The sequence below is a fragment of the Bolinopsis microptera genome, chromosome 9, assembly GCF_026151205.1.
Source record: "Bolinopsis microptera isolate Bmic1 chromosome 9, MBARI_Bmic_1.0, whole genome shotgun sequence".
In the NCBI taxonomy this organism is placed as follows: domain Eukaryota; kingdom Metazoa; phylum Ctenophora; class Tentaculata; order Lobata; family Bolinopsidae; genus Bolinopsis; species Bolinopsis microptera.
Genome location: NC_087080.1, coordinates 16041383 through 16065393, shown reverse-complemented (window position 1 = coordinate 16065393; position 24011 = coordinate 16041383). Strand labels below are relative to the sequence as shown.

At 40.0% G+C, this 24011-nt stretch overlaps 1 protein-coding gene across 1 annotated transcript in view; it reads right to left on the bottom strand.

Annotated features, from left to right (window-relative positions):
* Positions 1-14219, bottom strand: part of LOC134820393 (uncharacterized) — a 29394-nt gene extending 15175 nt beyond the window's left edge. The window contains exons 1-13 of the mRNA XM_063830763.1: positions 14062-14219; positions 13264-13482; positions 12831-13025; positions 12267-12665; positions 11983-12072; positions 11766-11857; positions 11414-11654; positions 11071-11262; positions 3992-4192; positions 2441-2629; positions 2054-2242; positions 1042-1254; positions 585-836 (exon numbers count right to left, since the gene is read on the bottom strand). Coding sequence (XP_063686833.1) covers positions 585-836; positions 1042-1254; positions 2054-2242; positions 2441-2629; positions 3992-4192; positions 11071-11262; positions 11414-11654; positions 11766-11857; positions 11983-12072; positions 12267-12665; positions 12831-13025; positions 13264-13482; positions 14062-14127 — 2538 coding nt within the window. The 5' untranslated portion in view covers positions 14128-14219. The remainder of the gene's footprint in view (positions 1-584; positions 837-1041; positions 1255-2053; positions 2243-2440; positions 2630-3991; positions 4193-11070; positions 11263-11413; positions 11655-11765; positions 11858-11982; positions 12073-12266; positions 12666-12830; positions 13026-13263; positions 13483-14061) is intronic.
* Positions 14220-24011: the final 9792 nt, after the last annotated feature.

The window sequence follows — 24011 nt, the reverse complement described above, 5'->3', positions numbered from 1 at the left end:
GAGGGGGGGTGACAGCATGTTGGGGGATGACAGCATGTTGGGGGGTGACAGCATATTAGGGGGGGGGGGGGGGTGACAGCATGTTGGGGGGTGACAGCATATTAGGGGGGGGGGGTGACAGCATGTTGGGGGTGACAGCATGTTGGGGGGGGGGGGGTGACAGCATGTTGGGGGGGGGTGACAGCATGTTGGAGGGAGGGGGGTGACAGCATGTTGAGGGGGGTGACAGCATGTTGGGGGTGACAGCATGTTGGGGATGATAGCATGTTGGGGGGGGTGACAGCATGTTGGGGGGGGGGATGACAGCATGTTGGGGGGATTCCCTATCATTGCAATTGGAATATTGGTCGGCAATATGACAATGACGCCTCCCCCCCCCCCCCCCCCCCCCCCAATGACAGTCTATATAAAACTAGTAGTAGATATTTCTCTCTCATTTGATTTTGATATGGGTCATCTTATTTGGTGGAATTCTCATACAACTGTATTTCCAATTTTGTCTAAAATTGCACTAAAATAGTATAGTATAGCACTATGTTTACTGAACACTAAAGTATTCGATAATAAACTAAAATAATCTTTACCAGAGGACCCCAGAAGGATTGAAGGAAAAACGAATTACTTTCGTCGGAAACATTGGGGACCCCAAGCTTGGTTTGAAGATAGTTTAAATAACATTGGCCTGAATATGGCAGCTTTATATCTCTCGTACAAGTCTCTGAAATATTGCCCAATTCGTTTAATTGCTCGACCATTTTTTTGACTGATGATTTGTTCCCGACCATTTGTAGTTTTACTTTGTCTTCGTCGTCGTCGAGCGACAGTTTTGGTGAAACCTAATAAAGTAACAATCAGATAATATTACAAAATACATATTACTGAGTTTAAAATGGTCTGCTTCTTTGTTAAACTCTTGTCAGAAAACGTTGAACTTGTGCAATGTGCACGGAACTCGGTGAATTCTTTTAAAACTCGACTGCAATTCTGTTACTCAATGCTCATTGTAGATTCTATTGGATTAGTTATGATCATGAAACGTACCTTTTTCTCCAACGTTAGAGATTGATTGGCCAAAAGTGTGCGAAATAAATTGAATTTGGCCCCTTCGTACAAAGTCTTATCAAATTGAATAATGTGCTCATAAACACCACACTCTGAAACAATATCACTGATTTTCTGAGTTACTTCTCTGGCATCTTTGCTGGGTCCGTTGATTTGGATTTCTAATTCGTCACTGTTTATACCCATACTCACCTGAATAGAGGTGTAATAAATTAAATCAACACCGGCTTTTAATATTATGTAGAAGTACAGTAACAGAATAATATATATATATAATAGATATGATACTATTATCACTATTATTATGATTATATAATATTATGTACATTATATTAAAAAAGATATTAACACTCAGATAGGCGGACATCCGACGGGGGGGGGGGGGGGGTGCCGAGTACTGTACGTGACGTTGGAATGGTGGGTCATATTTTCTTCCAAGTCAGTACTTTTGTACTAAGTTGTGGGTCTGCTGCTACATGGTACTCAACGGTTTTTCATCGACCTAGGCACGACTCAATAGTGGGTATAATTTGATGAAGGTCAAATTTTGAGGTTCAAAATTAAACTAATAGTTAAAACTAATAGTTAAAAATTAAAACTAATAGTTGGGTCGGGTGGGTCTTTTGAAAAATTCCAAAATTACACTTACGTCACGTACAGAACTTAGTACCCGAAACGCCACCAGTTTCAAGACAGTGATTACCCAACCAGGCAGTTTCAAGCACTGACCAATCCAAATAATAAAATACTTCCTTTAATATTTAATGTTCAATCATGGAAACTTTCTGTAATTTTAAAATTTTGAGTCATAATCCCCCCCCCCCCCCCCCCCCCCCTATACCGTGCTTATAATATTTAAATTATCATAAGATATGGAGATATGCAAGCCAACTTGTATCAATTTTTCTCGGTGCCTACCCAAAATTTAATTTTTTCTTTGCCATAATGATTAATGATGTTAAAATCCTTTTGAAGTTCCAACAGTCATTACCGTAGAATACTGAGCTGCAAGTCCGTCAATTTGAACCCTTAGATACTCGCTCATCTTCTCATCACCATAGAACACGCTCTCTTCCAAACAGTTATCAATTATTAAGTTCCCAATACTTTCAACTTCTTCTCCGCCAATCCAGTAGTCATTAGACTTGGGGTGGTACATTACAAACGCATCACTCTTTTTCTGAGAGGTAAATTTGAGCTTGTTAAGAATGGGGAGTGTATTAATATTGTATTACATAAAATATTCCGCCTAAAATTCGCCTTGTAATTTTGTATGGTAGATTCTGATCGGAATCTTACCTACAATCTTATCTAAAATCTTATCTACAAAGCACCATTACTGACACAACTTGATAATTGATAACTTGATAAGTCTTACCTCTTCATCAGCATGGAGTATTCGATTGGTAAGACTACAAGTGTTTGTAGATGTCACATCCAATCGAGTAAGACTCGAGAGTTTCATATCAAGATATGTCTTAAATATCTCACAATTTCCTGACCGTCCAACAAAGTCAATGATTAATTTACCTTCTTTGGAGGAATCAGAGCTGAAGGCGACCATCACCTAATATGATATGAGTCATTGTACTTAAATACAATAGAGTCCCAAATTTATGTAACAATAATCTTGTGTAATCTATTATATTCGGATTATTATATTTAAGTATTATAATATATATGGGTTCTTGGACTAAAATAAAAATGAAAAGGAGGTTAGACAAAATCTAGGTAGATGCATCCCTGCAAAAAAGTTCCAATTTAAATCCCAATTTGGAATGTTAAATTTTAAAAGCAATGATACATTTTGTCAAAGCTTTGATTGTGGGCTCGCTGGTGAACAATAATATTTTTAGCTCAGATGTTAAATATGGGCATATAGTTTTTAGCTCATAACTTAGTCATTGTTTGTCCAATCTTTATGAAAATTCATATACGAGTTCAGGGGACCACAAATAAAGCACTTGTAAGCTCTACACCTACTTTCTAAAGGGCTGCTCTTGCTGGTAGGCCCTTATACATAATGTATGTGCCCATATACATATTTTATGTTACTTATTTATTATAAACCATATCAAAGTTCAAAATATCTGAAAACTTTATTGGCAGCTGCCTCAAAAGATAAAACTAAATTTTCTCCAAAAACTTAACTCTATCAAGAGCAATGGCTCTCAAATCTTCAAATCTGAAATTGAACGTAGAGAATTTAAAAATTTCTTTCGTAGGTCATTTTTTCCGTAGGTCATTTCTTCCGTAGGTCATTTCTAATCATGCTAAGTAAATTTAGACTAGGTCTAACGAGCCTCCCTTTAAAATGTACGTCAGTCTCAGCATTAATAGCAAAAAAGATTGACAAATAGGCTGGAGAGTCTTCCATATTTTATGTATGATGCGTATAAAATAGTTTTTTTTATTTTGTAAAATTTTATTTGAAATTGATCACTATATTGCCAAATTGCTTCTAGGCCTTTTGAGTGAGCAAAATTTTCAATAAAATGTCACCTACCGCGAGATCGAAAGGGTGAAATTGCCAGGCTGCAACCCTTTATATTCTACCACAAACTTTATATTTATTACAGAAGGTAGTAATCCCTTACCACCTAATTACCACCTAATTACCACCTAATTACCACCTAATTACCACCTAATTACCACCTAATAACCACCTAATTACCACATAATTACCACATAATTACAGGCAGGTTGACAGGTGTGACATCGAATGTTACACCGAAACTTAAATCCTATCTGCACAAAATTTTATGTTAACTGCACATTAAAGTTTTATCAAGGCATGCCGGCAACATTGCGGGGGAAATTGCCAGAAAAGAGCGATGTTTCGTTTTCGGATGTAAAGTCTGGTTTTTGGAATTTATTTGCACCTATATGAGTAGTAGTAGAGTCTGTAGATGAACAATAATAATTATACCTCATAGGCTTCTGCAGTAGCTTTTATGTCATCCAATAAATTTCCAGGGACCAGCAACATTCTATCTGTAGTATACTGCCTCTGCTGATAGCGCTGGGTTATGTCATATAGCACATCATAGGCTTCAACTAAATTATCGTCTTTATTAGTACTTATTAATATGTGATCTGCTTTTTCCTCGATGGCAACCCTGGCGCCAAGCTGAAATATCAGATTTATAATTAGAATTAAATTTACACAGTTATCGATTATATAATGATATTAATGAACAATTTAAAGAAGCTTCTCAAACTGTGGTTCAGTGAGTGTGAAGAACAAAAGAATATTATAACAGTTCATTAAAACCCATTGTTTACCACCGACTTTGAGGGAAAGGTAAATAAGGGTTTTACTGTATAGTGTATACTGAGTTGAAAATATGGTGATATAGTCGGGGGGATGGAACATATATGCTGACTTTTCGAAATTTCTGAAAATAACCACCCACCCACCTCCTTCACGAATGGAATAACAAAAAAGTACCACGGTACTTTACGAAATTTTCCCGAATAACCCCCCACGGCCCCACCCCCTCCTTTTTTTTTCAAAAAATTCCTGTTCATCAGTGCAGATCCCCGAACTGGTACTGATCCGAACACCTTCAAGTGCTACTTGTGCTAAGTTAATCAGGAAGGAGAAAATGTGGCACCATGTGGCATGGCACATCCTCACTCCTCAGACAACCACCTGGGTCGGCCTTGGGACTGCCGTGTGGCTTCTGCGGGAGGAAGGAAACTTGCAATTCCACCCTGCAAGCCACCTCCCGTAAGAGCAACGTAAAGCATCTGCAGACCCTAACAAACTGCCCATTATTTTAGATTTATATGTATTTTGTTATGTTGACTATTTACTTTAGATTTTGTATATTGACACGAATTTTTCAATTTATTCTTCATCAGGATTCTATGTTGATTTTTTGAAATTATGCATCTATAATAGAGGACAAAAAAAAGTTGAAGCAAATTATCTTAAATAGGTAAATCCTGTGTATCATTTATTTTTGATAATTCACCGTAAGTTGGTTGCAAATTCTAACATTTTGGTAATGAAAAGTACCATGTACTTTTATAATCATGTTTTGGGGTACCCCTTCTTTTTTTTGGACAAAAAAAGTACCATGATACTTTTCGAAAATTTCAAAAAACACCCACCCACCCCTCGGATACTTTTAGGGTTATGTTCCATCAAAAAAGTACCTGCACCCCCCCCCCCCCCCCCCCCCCCCCCCCCCCCCCGATATAGTGATAAATTATTCATTTTCTGTACGTTTATTTTCTGCACATATTTTATTTACAATGTGAAACTTACTGAACCATTATAAAATGTAAACAAATATTGGTCAGTTATGACAGACGGAAGTTCAAATGATAACTCCCCCCCCCCCCCCCCCCCCCTCATAGATTCATGGAAATTGTACCAAAATCGACTTTTTAGTTGTTTCTAATGATTTGATTTAATTTGAAACTTTTACAAAATAGCAAATATACAATGTACAGCAAATCGAACAAACATATAAATTGGGCCGAAATGTATGAATGCTAAAAAGCGTGAGTCAGTGAAACAAAATTATACAGAGGACAACTTTCAAAAAACGAGTTCTATGGCCACCCAAAGTCTCAATAACATCACCTCCACCTAGTTATAAAATTATGAAATATGAAGTGTGAAAAAATCAAAAAATAAAGTATGCAAATTATATAATTGTCTCTCAAATACAGATAACGTCTGAAAACTCTTAAGATACTCATTACTCCTTCAAATACTGATCAGTGTCCGAGAGACATGAATTACTTCATGGTGGCTTCTTATCACGGCTACAGACCTTCCTGTACCGGATATAGTGGTCGAGATGAGTCTGTTCAGCCCTCTTCTTCTTCAGGTTAGTGACCAGATGCTTCCTCGTTGCTCGCTCTTCGCTGGATCTATCTGGACAAATCCATACATCTTTGTGGGTCTTAACTAGCCTCAGTCTCCCTGTTTTCATCAGAATCTGATGAACTGCTGTTGAGCTCGGTTACTAGCGATGGAAGCTGTTCTTTCTCCTCTTCTTTCAGCCCAAACACAATCAGATTCTTGCTCCTGTCCTCTGCAGCCACGCTCTTCATCACCTTCTTCAGAATTTTACTGTTGCAGACCGTACCACTTGCACTGTTCTATTGTACAGCTTCACTATAGCTCTGAATCCCTGACTCCACCGTTGTTTGTACTGTCTCTTCAACCGTGAACCGACGTCTTAAGCAACTTTAGTTCTTTGTCCTTCTGCACAAGCAGCAGAAGGGAACTTAATATCTATTAAAATATTGCTCCTAGCCGAATTTATCGCTGGTCAAAGGTCAGCGCCTATGAGTAATTGTATAGTTACTCTGCCTCCTCATATTGAGAATGTTAGTAAGACACGCACGATAACATATTGCAGTGGTAAAATATATGATCTTGTGGAGAACGGTGCAAAAGGTGACCTTCGGTCAACAATGAAGATACTGAACGACCTTAGTCAAAATGGAATGGATATCATGAAGTAATTGGTAAAAGACATCGAAGAAACCTGCAATTGTATTCTTTGACATAAAAAAGGCTTTTGACACAGTAAATCAGTAAGCCATAACTTCTATTGAAAAACTTGATTATTATGGCTTGGATGGCTTTGTCATTAAGTGGTTTGAAAGCTACCTGGGAGGCAGAAAACAGTGCACCAAAATACGTGGTAATGTAAGTTCACTACATCAAACAACCCTTTTTGAAACTAGCATCCTCAAGAAAATTAGCCTCCTGAACAGCGAAAAAATTCAACTTCACTTTTTAAAATGGCCGCTGAGTGTGAATAGTAAAGCCAGCAATACAGGCGTCTGGGGTGCGTCAACCTCACTCTTAAAAATACCATACTCTTAAAAAAAGATAACTCCCTCTTCTTCTGAACCTTCAAAGAACAGACGAATATGAAATTGGACTGGTACAAGGGTTTGGAGCCTTTCCTCGCACTAGACTCATGGTACAAGGGTTTGGAGCCTGTCCTCGCACTAGACCCATGGTACAAGGGTTTGGAGCCTGTCCTCGCACTAGACCCATGGTACAAGGGTTTGGAGCCTCTCCTCGCACTAGACCCATGGTACAAGGGTTTGGAGCCTCTCCTCGCACTAGACCCATGGTACAAGGGTTTGGAGCCTCTCCTTGCACTAGACCCATGGTACAAGGGTTTGGAGCCTCTCCTCGCACTAGACCCATGGTACAAGGGTTTGGAGCCTCTCCTCGCACTAGACCCATGGTACAAGGGTTTGGAGCCTGTCCTCGCACTAGACCCATTGTACAAGGGTTTGGAGCCTGTCCTCGCACTAGACCCATGGTACAAGGGTTTGGAGCCTGTCCTCGCACTAGACCCATGGTACAAGGGTTTGGAGCCTCTCCTCGCACTAGACCCATGGTACAAGGGTTTGGAGCCTCTCCTCGCACTAGACCCATGGTACAAGGGTTTGGAGCCTCTCCTCGCACTAGACCCATGTTACAAGGGTTTGGAGCCTGTCCTCGCACTAGACCCATGGTACAAGGGTTTGGAGCCTGTCCGCGCACTAGACCCATGGTACAAGGGTTTGGAGCCTGTCCTCGCACTAGACCCATGGTACAAGGGTTTGGACCCTGTCCTCGCACTAGACCCATGGTACAAGGGTTTGGAGCCTGTCCTCGCACTAGACCCATGTTACAAGGGTTTGGAGCCTGTCCTCGCACTAGACCCATGGTACAAGGGTTTGGAGCCTGTCCTCGCACTAGACCCATGGTACAAGGGTTTGGAGCCTGTCCTCGCACTAGACCCATGGTACAAGGGTTTGGAGCCTGTCCTCGCACTAGACCCATGGTACAAGGGTTTGGAGCCTGTCCTCGCACTAGACCCATGGTACAAGGGTTTGGAGCCTCTCCTTGCACTAGACCCATGGTACAAGGGTTTGGAGCCTCTCCTCGCACTAGACCCATGGTACAAGGGTTTGGAGCCTCTCCTCGCACTAGACCCATGGTACAAGGGTTTGGAGCCTGTCCTCGCACTAGACCCATGGTACAAGGGTTTGGAGCCTGTCCTCGCACTAGACCCATGTTACAAGGGTTTGGAGCCTCTCCTCGCACTAGACCCATGGTACAAGGGTTTGGAGCCTCTCCTCGCACTAGACCCATGGTACAAGGGTTTGGAGCCTCTCCTCGCACTAGACCCATGGTACAAGGGTTTGGAGCCTGTCCTCGCACTAGACCCATGGTACAAGGGTTTGGAGCCTGTCCTCGCACTAGACCCATGGTACAAGGGTTTGGAGCCTGTCCTCGCACTAGACCCATGGTACAAGGGTTTGGAGCCTGTCCTCGCACTAGACCCATGGTACAAGGGTTTGGAGCCTCTCCTTGCACTAGACCCATGGTACAAGGGTTTGGAGCCTCTCCTCGCACTAGACCCATGGTACAAGGGTTTGGAGCCTCTCCTCGCACTAGACCCATGGTACAAGGGTTTGGAGCCTGTCCTCGCACTAGACCCATGGTACAAGGGTTTGGAGCCTGTCCTCGCACTAGACCCATGGTACAAGGGTTTGGAGCCTCTCCTCGCACTAGACCCATGGTACAAGGGTTTGGAGCCTCTCCTCGCACTAGACCCATGGTACAAGGGTTTGGAGCTTCTCCTCGCACTAGACCCATGGTACAAGGGTTTGGAGCCTGTCCTCGCACTAGACCCATGGTACAAGGGTTTGGAGCCTGTCCTCGCACTAGACCCATGGTACAAGGGTTTGGAGCCTGTCCTCGCACTAGACCCATGGTACAAGGGTTTGGAGCCTGTCCTCGCACTAGACCCATGGTACAAGGGTTTGGAGCCTGTCCTCGCACTAGACCCATGGTACAAGGGTTTGGAGCCTGTCCTCGCACTAGACCCATGGTACAAGGGTTTGGAGCCTGTCCTCGCACTAGACCCATGGTACAAGGGTTTGGAGCCTGTCCTCGCACTAGACCCATGTAACAAGGGTTTGGAGCCTGTCCTCGCACTAGACCCATGGTACAAGGGTTTGGAGCCTCTCCTCGCACTAGACCCATGGTACAAGTGTTTGGAGCCTCTCCTCGCACTAGACCCATGGTACAAGGGTTTGGAGCCTCTCCTCGCACTAGACCCATGGTACAAGGGTTTGGAGCCTGTCCTCGCACTAGACCCATGGTACAAGGGTTTGGAGCCTGTCCTCGCACTAGACCCATGGTACAAGGGTTTGGAGCCTGTTCTCGCACTAGACCCATGGTACAAGGGTTTGGAGCCTGTCCTCGCACTAGACCCATGGTACAAGGGTTTGGAGCCTGTCCTCGCACTAGACCCATGTTACAAGGGTTTGGAGCCTCTCCTCGCACTAGACCCATGTTACAAGGGTTTGGAGCCTGTCCTCGCACTAGACCCATGGTACAAGGGTTTGGAGCCTGTCCTCGCACTAGACCCATGGTACAAGGGTTTGGAACCTGTCCTCGCACTAGACCCATGGTACAAGGGTTTGGAGCCTGTCCTCGCACTAGACCCATGGTACAAGGGTTTGGAGCCTCTCCTCGCACTAGACCCATGGTACAAGGGTTTGGAGCCTCTCCTCGCACTAGACCCATGGTACAAGGGTTTGGAGCCTCTCCTCGCACTAGACCCATGGTACAAGGGTTTGGAGCCTGTCCTCGCACTAGACCCATGGTACAAGGGTTTGGAGCCTGTCCTCGCACTAGACCCATGGTACAAGGGTTTGGAGCCTGTCCTCGCACTAGACCCATGGTACAAGGGTTTGGAGCCTGTCCTCGCACTAGACCCATGGTACAAGGGTTTGGAGCCTGTCCTCGCACTAGACCCATGGTACAAGGGTTTGGAGCCTGTCCTTGCACTAGACCCATGGTACAAGGGTTTGGAGCCTCTCCTCGCACTAGACCCATGGTACAAGGGTTTGGAGCCTCTCCTCGCACTAGACCCATGGTACAAGGGTTTGGAGCCTCTCCTCGCACTAGACCCATGGTACAAGGGTTTGGAGCCTGTCCTCGCACTAGACCCATGGTACAAGGGTTTGGAGCCTCTCCTCGCACTAGACCCATGGTACAAGGGTTTGGAGCCTGTCCTCGCACTAGACCCATGGTACAAGGGTTTGGAGCCTCTCCTCGCACTAGACCCATGGTACAAGGGTTTGGAGCCTCTCCTCGCACTAGACCCATGGTACAAGGGTTTGGAGCCTCTCCTCGCACTAGACCCATGGTACAAGGGTTTGGAGCCTGTCCTCGCACTAGACCCATGGTACAAGGGTTTGGAGCCTCTCTTCGCACTAGACCCATGCTTCTCTACCGATCATGTCACAGCTCTCAAAAACAGTCACTCTAAGTTAATTTGTTGAAGAAACCCGAGTTTCACAGAACCACCAAAAGAGGACTTTCTTATTCACAACGGTTTCAAAAATCAATTTCCTCTGCAATCAACACAACCCGTTATGAAAATTTGGAATGTAGCTGGAGCACGTCTTGTATCAACACTTCTCGGAAATTAGAATTTTACTTCTCGGAAATTAGAATTTTATCGTGGCTTGAAATCAAACTTTAACAAAGATCAAGAGTATTACCTGATAATAATGTTACCTAGATAGACGTGCCCTCACGGTAAATAGTGTCATTAAATATGTGTGAATATCACAAGACTACGGATCAGTGCACATCGACTCGAAATTGAACTAGACCGATACAACCAAACTCCTCACGAAGAGCGGATATGCGAGCCTGGTGCAATATATTGCACTATATATAGTCTATATATAGTCCTAGATACTAGTATCATTAAATATGAAGGTCACAAGTTCAAAACCATTGCGATATTAATAATAGTTAATATTTAATAGTTCTATATTTACAGTATGCACTGAAGGGGTATCCTAGGAAGTTTCCTTGTATTCCTTGTATTCCTAGATTTAAATGATAACTCAGCCCCCCCCCCCCCACCCACCCCCCCCCCCCCTGACCCGGACTGCAGCCCCCCCTGGCCCCCCGGACCCTAGCCACAAACATGATATTTTTAAACATACCTCGTCTTCCAATTTTCCATTTTGCTGTAATACAGAAGCAATAGTAGAAACAGATGAGGTATCTTTAAAGGATGATAAAGGAACTATAACATTCCTTTTCAAGATACTTTTCATGGAGGATAGATCATTTGGCGACGATGTTATTTTCACTTGGATCAACCCGTTTGGATTCGACTTCCATTCTATAACGGCCTGATTAAAATGTAATTTATAAAAGTATTGTAAAATTTAATAAAGCTCTTGCAAATTTAGATACAACATGTCTAAAGTTTCAATCATTAATTGGTATCGAGTATATAATATTGATCTTGAAAATGTTTTACAATTCCAAATAAAAACCTACCTCAGGAAAAGTCGCACAGAAAAGTCGCAAATTATTCTCGTCGTACTTGAACTCCTCGTAGTTCAAATATGAAAATAATAAACTTGTATTAATCATAGAGAATTGGTTTTTACTACACTTTGTCTCAAGAGTTTTGTATACTTTCAGCAAAGCATCATTCACTTGACTCTCCAAACCAGTAATGGTGATTGAGGGATTTCCTTCTTCTGGTTTCTTCACAACTAAGTACTGTCCCTTATTTCTGCCAGAAGAGGGTTAATTGGATTTTTATTAAAATTAAAAGAGTATTATCTGATCTTTTTTGGATACAGTCATGAAATACGTGAATGACAGTAAGTGTAAGTATATTTACCCGAAGAAGGATGTGAGATTTCCCAAAGCTTTCACGCTTTGAGCTGTGAGTGATACTGTTGCAGTCGTAATTCTGTGGCTTAATTTCTGAACCTGGATAATCGGTCTTTTGAAGTGTCAGCAATGTGGATTATGATATTAAAAAGATAATCACTCAGAGACTAATCACACAAATAACACTAACCACACATTGCACAAGACACAAGACTAGAACTAACTTTTGACACAGTTTTCTTAACTTCGGAAAGTTCACCTCTCAATTCAAGTGTTGTAAGTTTTCCATCGTAGGACTTCCAATTCATATTTACCTGGATAGCACATGAAGTCATTAACCTGAAAGTCCTCCGACAATATTAACCAACAAGCCTTAATCTGTTATGCATAATGAGAAGACAATTTTTAATGAAAAATTCTCAGGATTCTTCTTCGTAAACGTTTTGAATCTTAAAAATGGTAGTCGGTATAATGAACTCGATGCTGACTTGAACAGTCAAAAACTTACGTTATGACTCAGTTCAGGCTTCAGAATAACAAATATGTAACGTTGTTTGACTTTACTAAGAGATAATGATTCAGTAACATAATTTGTAGATTGAGTTCTATTAATCAACCTATCAAGCTTCAACTGAACTCTCATAAGATTTGATCTGCTATTCGACCACGCAGTGACTACACCATGTTGAGCACTGACAATTGTATTTGGTAGCCCATTCAACTGCAGACACAAGCTTGAGAATTCCTTGGACGTCAAAAATTTCTCAGGAACAACAAAATTGTTGGAGATAACACTGTCAATCATAGGATGCAATTCCTTCTCAAAAGCTTTAACATCTCTTTCAAATCCGGTTGCTGTGATCAAAGCTTTATCTGAGAGACGATCATATTTCAGATGAACCAATACCTGAAATGAATAATTGAATATGAAGCATTTATGACATTATCGCAGTGCAGAGATCAAAATGTGTAAATTAAGGAAGCTCCCATTGTAAATTAAGGAAGCTCTCACTTTCAAAACATCGGAACTAGAATTAGGTCTTATAGAAATATTTGGAAACTTATACCATACATTTGCTATTGACATTAATTCTGAAACCAGCTGCTTTGGAGAATTAAACCCAAGGATTGTTCCGACTTGCAGAGGGAACTGGAAATTAAGAATTTCAATGTCACGCAGCAGCTTATTTAACTTTTCCTCTACCAGAAGAATGTCATGAGGTAACCCAGTAAGTTCCAAATTAGAGGCTTTTAGTTGGGCTTGAACCTGTAATACCAATAATATATTAAAAAGACATACTAAATAATCTTTATTTCCGGTAAAAATATTACAATTAACACAAAAAACTTTAATACGAATTCGTTCCAAGGCCCAAGCACAAACATTGCATTGGAGGGGTTGAATTGTGTTTTAAGTTCATAACAAGAGAGATGCTATGCTAGTACTTAAGATGATTTTTTTGTTGATGATAATAATTTGAAAAGCTAATAACTATGAAACTTACCTCTGACTGGGTCAGATAATTGACTTGGGTGAAAAAGTCAGAATGCGTCACCAAAAACTTCACCTTCTTCTGCTCATTTGGGCCAAAGTATAAGCTGATTTTTGATTTTAACTGGTTAATGAATTGAATTTTATTAGATAATGTTTCTGTTCTTGTAGGTACAAACTGAGCTGCTGAACTGACAACCACCTGTGCCTCTGCTGTATGGTTACTAACAGTCTGAAATCGATACAAATTACTCCAAGAAGTTTCAATAAATTTAATTTTAGTATTAATTTAAGTATTGTGACGATTAAATCGTGCTCTTCGCTAAAACATAACAGGAGAGACGAATTTTACTGAAAATAATTATAATGGGTACTCTTATAAAAATGTGACCAATTGCATTATATGTTACTTCAGAATCTGTATGTAAAATTTCAGGGCAAAACGTCATCAGGAACTAGTATGAAAAATGAGTCAGCCGTAAAACAATTTTGTATCATTTTATAAGGCCATGCCCACAATAATTTATGATCTAGAAGTCTGAATTTTTAGTCTGAATCTACAATGCAACGGTCATATCCCATATCTGCTGTGGACGATAAAATATGTTCTCAAGCCGTTTAAGGTGGCTGTGGGGGTCTTAGCGAAAATTCTCTCGTAATTGAATCTATAGTTGTTTCTGATAGAGGGGAGTGATATCTATCAGCTGCTTTTTGTCATATTGTTCCTATCCAAAGTTTTTGCCAGTCAAAGGTCAGTGCTTATGTGCAATTAAATTTCCCAAGTAAAGCGATTTTGGGACATTGCACTCACCCTGGTAACTTGGGCATAGTAACGAGAAAAATGTCTACATGTCTGCATTGAGTTGAAAATCTTCATAGCATCAAGATCTGTCTGCAGCTATGGTTTTGAAATTATCCATAGTAAGATGAATTATCTCCCAGTGATCATCTTTTATATCATTTTCGGCTTGAAAAAAGAACTTGGATCAGAAAATGTATTTTTTCTGATCATTTTGTCTGGCTTAGTTGGCACGTATACACAAGTAACAACATAGTCATAAAATATATTATGTAACCTTCTTCTCAGCCAGTGTTAAACATTCAACACTATATAATTATTATAATTAAAATCAAATTTATACAGCAATACAATAACAAGAATTGTGCCAGTAAGCGGGCGCTTGATTTCAAACAACCGTAGGCATCAATGAAACAAGAAATTTTCAATGAAACAAGACATTTAATTTCAGCACATTTTACAGAATAAAAAGATGTAAAACAATTCATAAAATATAATGCACATTTGGTGTATGACTTTTTGTCCCTGACTGCTAGTTTGGTTTTAAAAGGACAGGTAACTAACGCGAACGGGGCATGGAATGCGCATACCTGAAAGCTTTTGCACACACCGAAACGCTAGTTCAGTTAAGTTTTTTTAAAGAGACAAGGCTTATATTAGGACTAGAAGAAAAATTGTTGGCAGACATTAGGGGTTCTGTTTATAGTTGTTACTATAGCTCAGGTTGCAGTCTTGTTGTGACAAAAAGCCTACACTAAAACATGCTTAAGTTTATATTGTGTAGTTCAAGGATATAAATGCAGCTTCAAGGTGGATTTTGGATAGCTGGCGAAAGATTATGGCCTTTGTATCAATGGTTTTAATAAGCTATAAATATCTTAAACTATACACTATACTGTAAACTATACACTATACTGTATTATTATTGTTCTATACTTCTCTGTATATAACTGTAAATAACATTACTAACGTAATCCCAAAGTGGGCATCTATGTAATCTTAATTGTTACCTTCATGCCCACAGTTCACTGTTAAATCATATCTTATTTTATGACTCATTAATTTATTACTCATTATGTTTTACATACTATATCCTTATGTCCCTAGAAGGGTGTTCTGCTAACAGTTTTCGACTGACTTGAATGTCCTGCACAGCAGATTGAAGCTTCTTAAATTATTTTTATTCTTATTGTATTGCTGTGTAAATTTGATTCTAATTCTAATTCTAATTCTAATACTGTGCTAATAAAAATTCCTTACTTCATTCTCAAATTAAATTTTAAAAATCTAAAAATATACATTAATTTTATTAAAATTTTCTCACACATACTTTACTCACAGGACAAGATTTGGAAAACAGTAGCCTAGGGTAATTTAATTGAAATGTGTGTGACCAGCCAGTTCTAATGTTTGGAAAATGACATTTGCGCAGTCAAAATCTTTAAAGGTCCAATCAAGCAGGGCGTGGTTATGTTGATTAGCAAATAGCGCACGTTTTAGCTTTCCTTGCAAGCACATTACATTATATATATTAGTAGTACAGTCAGTCATTCTGAACTTTGGGGTTAAACTGTTTAACATTTTGGTTGATCTAGTGTTGTGATTATCAGGTGAGTCTGCCTGACAGATTAGAAGGCATGGTTTCCTTGACAAACATGTGTAACCCTCATGTAGGGGTATTGTGTATTGGAGGAAATTTTAGTATCGTGTAGACTGGCACACTTATGCCCACGTTTATTGTGCACCAACTTTCTTGAATTTAAGTGTCATGCACAGTTGAGCATAATAAAATTAATTTATTATTATTATTATATCGGGTCTCAATAAGAGGTCTCGACTGCCTAGGCATCAAACCTTGGCAATCGGTAATTTTCCTCTGGCCCGGAGTCAGCTGACCCTAGGGACCAGAGGATAAAGGCGTAGAGACTGTGTGTATCTACAAAAGTGGTTGTTTTTACAAGAGACAGGGCTTGCAACGCAAGGGAAGAAAAACGGGAGAAACAAACGCAAAATGCATCTTACTATATATAAAGCGAGACGATATATATATATTTATCTGTGCCATTTTACTGACACCACGGCATCAACTTTAACGCAACTTTCCGCAAAAACCGTAAAAGATATACAACTGAAATTTTTTTGACTGAGTCAAATGCTTTTATGCTTTTCAAATCAGCATGAAAAAATAAAAAATTGGCCAAGGAATAATTATTTTAGTGCCCAAAATTTGGTCCCCCAAGTGATGTCAAAAACGCGAATTAAATATGTAATAATTATTTTAGTCTCTTGAGTCTTGACACCACTTTAGAGTAATACGGGTTCCTGCTAGTATTATTAAATGACTTAGCAAATAGAAATTCAAACAATCCTACACTACAATAAATGTTTATTACATAATTATAATATGTTGTATAAACAAGAAACAGGGCTTGCATGGCAAGAGAAGAAAAACAAGAGAAATAACTGTAACAATTGTATATCACAAAGTCCAGACGAAAATAATCTTTACACAAATCTGGGAGTAATGTCAATACAGTATACTTAATAAATACAATAGCTTTCCGATATGTACATTGATATGAGTTGTATAAACAAGAGACAGGGCTTGCGGACAAGGGAAGAAATATAGGAGGACCAGGCAAAAGTATATATTACAGTCAGTGGCGTAACTTTGCCTATTGACGCCCGCCCCCCCCCCCCCCCCCCCCCCCCCGCTCAGTGACGAAAAGCGCCCCCCTAAAATGTTTTGTGTCCCTAAAAAAAAAAAAAAAAAAGAAAAGGTCGGGTACTTTTTTTCTCGCCCCCCACCCCGCCCCCCCCCCTAAGGCTTTTTGCGCCCCCCCTGAAGCAAAAAAGGGTACCCCAAATTTTTTTTCGCGTTGACCGAACGCTACATTGGACAGGGAAATACACAAACAAGACGTTTTTTCAGTGAAAGGGCCTAAAATTCAGGAAAATTGGGCCCCCTGGCCCTTATACTGCGGTGCTCGATAACGTGGTCTGACTGGATGTGAAAGTCCCACAATAGCTTGACTTTTTCGTTCTCCAACACCTACTCTGCTCGGTGTTCGTACCACTTTTTACCGCGTGGGAAGCTGTATTCCTTGCACGACTCCAGTGCAATGCGGCAGCTACTTTGTCATGCCGACACTTATATTCTGTCTGTGAAAGTTTTGGGCACCCATTCAGTATGTGATCTATTGTCTCATAATGATTTCTGCAAAGTCTGCAGAGTGGAGAGGAGCCAGGTGTTTTGTCAATCTTATTCTTTACATAGTTAGTCCTAAGTGCTTCGTCTTGGGCTGCTATCAACAATCCTTCTGTCTCCTTCTTCAAGTCTTGTTGAGTGAGCCAGTTCCAAGAGGTTATCGGATCTGCTATACCCGTCCACAGTGGTCCGGGCGCCCATGCGAGGTAGACATAGGCATGACTAAGGGGTATGATATACCACAAATCATGTTTTCTAGGGGTATCTTGCCCCAAAATAATGTTTAAAAGGGTTTCCAGAGTAATTAAATGGATATTTGACCTCAAATATTAATTTTACCTGATTTTTTGTCAAAAATTGCATTTTTTTGACCATTTTTGGCCATTTTTTAGGACAAATTACAAAAATAAGTTGCAAATTAACTTTGGTAAGCATCTATAAGTTAATCTATCTGTAAGTATAGGACATTTAGAGTAATCCTAGAAAAATTTACAGTGTAATATTGTGGCATGATTTTTTTATGAGCTGTCAAAGGTTCATGATTAGACAGAAATTGGGTGAAATTTAGAACTTTTTGAATCCATTTTTAGACCATTTTATCACTTATATCAATTCTAAACTACTTCTTTGTGATTTAATGTGAAGAGGTCATCAAGAGCTTTAATTTGATGCCTCTATACATGGTTTTTGATAAAAATTAGAATTTTTTGGGACAAAAACACTGCTCTTTTGCGCAAAATTTAGTTGTACGCGACAAGAAAATAAGGTAATTTTAGCCCCAAATTGCTGATATTTTCTGAGAATAAGCCTTTAAATTACTCAAATAAGTGTTGCCAGACCTTACAATGACTGTAAAACACTTTGAAATCAATCTTGATGTCCTCATTCATTTAAAAATTATTATTTTTGTGATGAAGGTCTAAATATGACACATTTTGCCCTGGCGGAACCCAAATTTCTATAAAATTACCAACATATGATGGCATCCAAACTATTTTTTCTCGAATTTCCTAAAAATTTTCCTAAAAATTCGATAAAAATTTTAAGCTTGGTCAAAAATCAACCTTATAAGATAGAACAATAATTTTTTTGCAGTGTATTAGGATTGCTGCATAGAATTGAGTCTAATATAACCTATAGAGAACTGAGATAACACAATTAAACAGTTTGGAGCTCACTTTTACCTATTTTGGGCAATTTATTAGAGTTTTGACCAGGTTTCTAAAACACGCGATTTTGACGCGCTGTCAAAAAAAGAGCTTTTTGTGAAATTAATTATGGTTTTTTGCATTGCATCGGCATCTATTTTTTCTAACAGGTTAACCTGGACTAAAAGGAATCTAAGATGGTGACCTAAAATCCTATGACTAGGTCCCGGACCACTGTGCCGTCATCTGCCTTGGAAACTGTCCGTGCATCACTTTAGTTGTCCACATCTCCTTGCGTATTTCCTCGCGTTGTGTTCGGTCAGTATCTTTGTCTATCTCTTCACCTAATATAAGAGTATCTTGTCTTTGACAAAGTAGTTCTTCAGAGCAATCAGTTCCGGGTCTATACTCTTCATCACATAGGCGGTGAGTGCATTCTCCTCTCTCTTTACGACTTCCTCTATACTATGAAGCCCACGGCCACCAAGTTGACGGCTGACGTATAGCCGATCAACATCTCCTTGGGGATGATGAGCTCCATTTATCCTCATTAGTTTCCGGGTCTTGACGTCCAAGGCTTTGATTTCTCCAGCGTTCCAAGAAAGAGTTCCAGCTCCATATCTTATCACAGGTACAGCCCAGGTGTTAATTGCTTGTATACTATTCCTACCAGAGGCGGCTATTGAGGGCGTCCAGGCGTCCGTGGACGCCTTAAAATTATTATCTGGTGGCTGGTGCTTAAAATAGAAATAGTAATTAATAATAGTGTTAGGAAATAACAAATCGCAATATAAAGGTCTTAATTTACTATCATACGTTTTAATGTAAGCACACGCATGATATTCGTGAAATTTTGTGTTGTAGGGAGTCCAATCCTACCTCTGGACTACTCAGCCGCGCAGTTTTAACACATAGTTAATTGTAAACGTTACAAAGCACATCGTGCGCATCCCACTACAGGTAATCTATTTATATGATTTGCCTCGATTTGGGGGTCCAGGACCTTTTGCAATTTGACTGCTATATGATACTGCGTGGCTGAGATCGTACACGTGTGGTGTCCTGTTTCACCCATGTTATAAGTTTTTGTTTTTGTTTGCTGTCGCCTGTAAAGTGTTACACCTTACATTTACAAGGCCCTGTGTGTAATGTAATCGGTAGTTTGGAGGGATCAGCTTGAGCCGGCTCCCAAGCCCCCCTCCCCCTACCCCCCCCCTCCCCCCCCCCCAGTCCATCGATTGGACCCCCAACAAAATTGCCAGCCAGCTCCCACGAGCCGCCTCTGAAAGTTAAACTTTAAAAGTTTAACGTACCGATAACACAGTCTCGGCCGGTTTCTCCTCCCAAACCCGCCAGTCTGGCTTCTTGGTCTGGGAGGGTCGCCACTGATGGACACATTGCAATTCTCGAAATTGAATGTCGACATGACTGATAAATCAGTGTTAAATGTTAGTTACTGTTAATATTATTCACATTTTTGATTTTACTAATTCAAAGTTAAAACCTACTTAACACTTAAATAAGCATACAGGACGCAGCAAATATCAAAACAAAAAACTCGGCGAACGGCAAACTGAAAATTAAAACGGGAGAAATGAACACGTACAACAACAAAAGGAATCGTCCAGATCAGCGTGTCGATTCGACACGTGGAGTGTAAGTGACGCGCACCTCTCCCCTCTGCCCTCAAATGTTTGGTGTAAAGGGTCTTGGACCCCCAAATCTGGAGTGAAGCCATCATTTTATACAGCGAGACGCGCACTGATTTGCTTTGTACAGTTTACAATTGATTGTGTGTCAAATCCAGATGTTCAGCGAGTCCAGCCACTTCTCTGGACCACCTGACCGCTGACAAATTGTCAACCTGCTTACTTGCGTTAGAGCAGTCACGTGCGCGTGATTTTGAACGTTTGCGGGGTAAAAATTACAGATTTCAAGACTGATTTGGCGAGAATGTTTTTGCGCGGCTTATATTAAAATGAAATTTAATATTTACGCGCTTAACCGCGGAGCTAAACTTTTTTGTTCGATTCATCATTAATCAATTTTTCCCGATTAATTATTTTAGGGCGTCCGTGGACGCCTGGACGCCTTAACGAGCCGCCTCTGTTAACTTTTGTTCATAGTTGTAACAACTAACATTTATTTAGTAATTACTAAATAGTAACTACTAACTTGGAACTCCAGTCTTCTGTCATTTTCTCGATTTAATGTTAAATGTTTATATTCTACCATTGCAAGTTGAAGTGACTGGTGACCTATGCCACGCCACTAGCCAGAATGTATACAAAAAAACAACTCAAAGATACACATTTTATTATTTAGGCTAATGGAATAATTAATTTCAGCTGTCAGAGACCGGGACACCTGGTCAGGGACTGTTTGGAACCCTATCGTCAACCCCCACTCACCCTGCCAACCAACCCCCACCGGCCCCCCACCAGCCTCCTACCAGCCCACCACCAACACCACCTGGCACAGCCCACAGGCCACAGGGCACTAGTGACTAGCTAGTAGCTGATGATTCATTCAATTGTCAGTTATGAATTTTATTTTATGATATAAATTTTATATTTTATAATATACGTGTTTATTATATCGTCAATAAATGATAAATCTAACAATATCTGATGTTGAACATCAATAAAGTCTCAATGTTATACTTTTATTCATTTTCGTAATTTATATTCGTTATTATCTTTTAATCCACTATTTTGTTAGCAAGCACATCAAATTTCCTGCCAATTCAATATTCATCGTACATTCTACATCTTAAACTCTTCAAAAACTTGGGATTCAGCCTCAACATGTGAGTTCATAAATACATTTATGATTTACGTACATTTTATAATAAAAATCAATTGAAATTTGAAGCTATACTCTGCCCACAATAAGGGGCCATAATTTTTAAATTATGTAACAGTATAGAATTATTATTATTATTATTATTAAGCTATAGTTACTAGTTGCAAACTTGAAAAATGAAACTGTACCGAACCTTATGTAATATGTTATACTAGTTATATAGCCTATAATGACAAATCTACAGGAATACTGTTGGTGCTTTGAAAAGACGTCCTTTTGCGACTCTCACTGTAGACGAGAAGCGAGCAGTTGTCAAGCTTGGCCCTCATAAACCTGTCGTAACGATACAGTATCAAACCAAAGCAGGAAACGTTCAGAATCAGAAACACAATCCTATTGTCAATCCAATGGGTAAGAAACTTACTGCTTAACAGTAATAATCAATCATGAGTATTCAAATATTATAGTGTAGTCAGTTAAACAAAATTTCTGTTAAACAAAAATTTCAATTTTATGCCATTTATTACAGATTAAACAAGTTTACAATAAATCAATTTGATATTTAAAGGAATCCTAATTCAATGTGCAGTATGGTTGTCACTCTTTAAATAGATTAGATATAGGTTGACGGGGCAAAGGAGTGTGCGTGCTGTTCGCTATTGCTCACACCAAACGGCAACCTAGTAAATGTTTTGTATGAACACCGGTCTCCAGTGGCGTAACGTTGCCTGTTGGCACCCCCCTGCCGAAAAGGCGCCCCCCCTGTTGGCGCCCCCTCCCCTTTTGGTGCCCCTCCCTAAAATTGAACAAATTAGGTGATTTTAGAGGATACGCCGGTAAAATCTCTAAAAAAGCGTGTATCTAGAGCAAAACGTGCAGTTTTGCTAGTACTTTAGTTAAGTTTTCGAAATTGTCCCACATTCAAACGACGATTTGGCGCCCCCCTAAGACGGCGCCCCCCTGCACAGCGGGGTCAGCAGGGCCCTTCGTTACGCCACTGCCGGTCTCCATCACAATACAAAATTAGGATTGTAGAATTTATTGTATAACTATTAGTGCAGTGGAGGTAGCGGTGTGGTGCATTAGTAGAGTGACAGCCTACTGATTTAGAGTTGTTTTTAAGTGAGCATAATGGGTGTATTTTTGGATCTAATGGCAACTTAAAAATTTGTTCTTTTAATCATTTATTAAATATCAGTTTAAAAATATATAAATCTGGAATCTGTTCACTCTGTGAACCAGTCCTATAAAAATTTCAAAAACCCTCCTAAATTAAATATTAAAAACGTCTCAGTAATGGAAATAGTCATACAATTAAGAAATTAACCAAATTCTTAATATCTACCTAAGAGAAAAATACCTACCTAAGTCAATTTCTACCTGTAATACACTAAATATTAGGTTAAATACATAGGTGGTGGAGTCAGCACACATTTACCAAAATCAAAATTGTTCAATAGGAGGAGCCTGTGGGCCGAGATCACTGGATTAAATTTGATGAAGGGGATTGTTTTCAAATGACAGCTGCATTATGTCATAATCGCTTGTGGTCCATGCCGAATCATTATAAGCATGTTGCAGTTTTAGAAGTGCCTTTTTCAGGCGACTTTTAGCAAGGCTAATCTTGTAGGAGTAGTCAAAGAGCTTAAGTTTAGGTGCAATTGTGTTCCAAATTTTGGAGGATCTTCATATAAAGTCATTAGATGGGAGTTGTGAAATGATAGTGGTTTCCTTTCTAGAAGATGACTGATAATGCTGTTGCAGTGATGCTGGGCACCTTAGTTTTAGTATTTTAAAAACTTCCATAAATGTGTGATATGTATATAAATTTTTGAAAGCCAGGATGTTTTGTTGCTTGAAAAGTGGTTTACAGTGCTTTTATGCTCTAGTTGGAAGAATGTATGGTCAAGTGCCTGGCTGTCAAACTCTCTTGTTCTTGCACATGTAAGGAACTTGTTTAGGTATGCCTCTTTATCACCAAAGAGGACCCGTACACAGTGCTTCTGAGACAGCCAGATACTTGCTATCCTAAAGAGTGCTGCATCACCAGTGGCGTAACGAAAGGCCCTGCTGACCCCGCTGTGCAGGGGGGCGCCGTCTAAGGGGGGCGCCAAATCGTCGTTTGAATGTGGGACAATTTCGAAAACTTAACTAAAGTACTAGCAAAACTGCGCGTTTTGCTCTAGATACACACTTTTTTAGAGATTTTACCGGCGTATTCTCTAAAATCACCTAATTTGTTCAATTTTAGGGAGGGGCACCAAAAGGGGAGGGGGCGCCAACAGGGGGGCGCTTTTTTCGGCAGGGGGGCGCCAACAGGCAACGTTACGCCACTGTGCATCACCCCAAACTGAGATACAATATGTAAGGTGGGATTCAAATAGTGTGTGGTAGAGGTCTTTATGGAGTTCCTTTGGTACAGAGTCCCTAATTCTATTTAAGGTGGCAGAGGCATAGTTTAACTTTCGTTTAAGTGCTGTTATATGAGGCCCCCAGGAAAGCTGTTCGTCAATAACAACTCCAAGAAACTTAGTTGCTTTGGTTTTTTAATTGGAAAGCCATCAATATGGAGTTGAAGCGAATCTGGCAATTCTACTGGTTTACTAGCCTTTGGTTTAAAATGCATATAATAACAGTCACTATTTGATAAACACATATTAATAAACTGTGGAACATAGCTATCGACATTGGCTCATGTGAAGATTGATATATAGAACTTAGAAGTCATTGAATTCGGACATCCTCAGACAACTTCTTATCGGCTCGTGAATGGCTTACTGTCGACGTAGAAGATAAAAGAC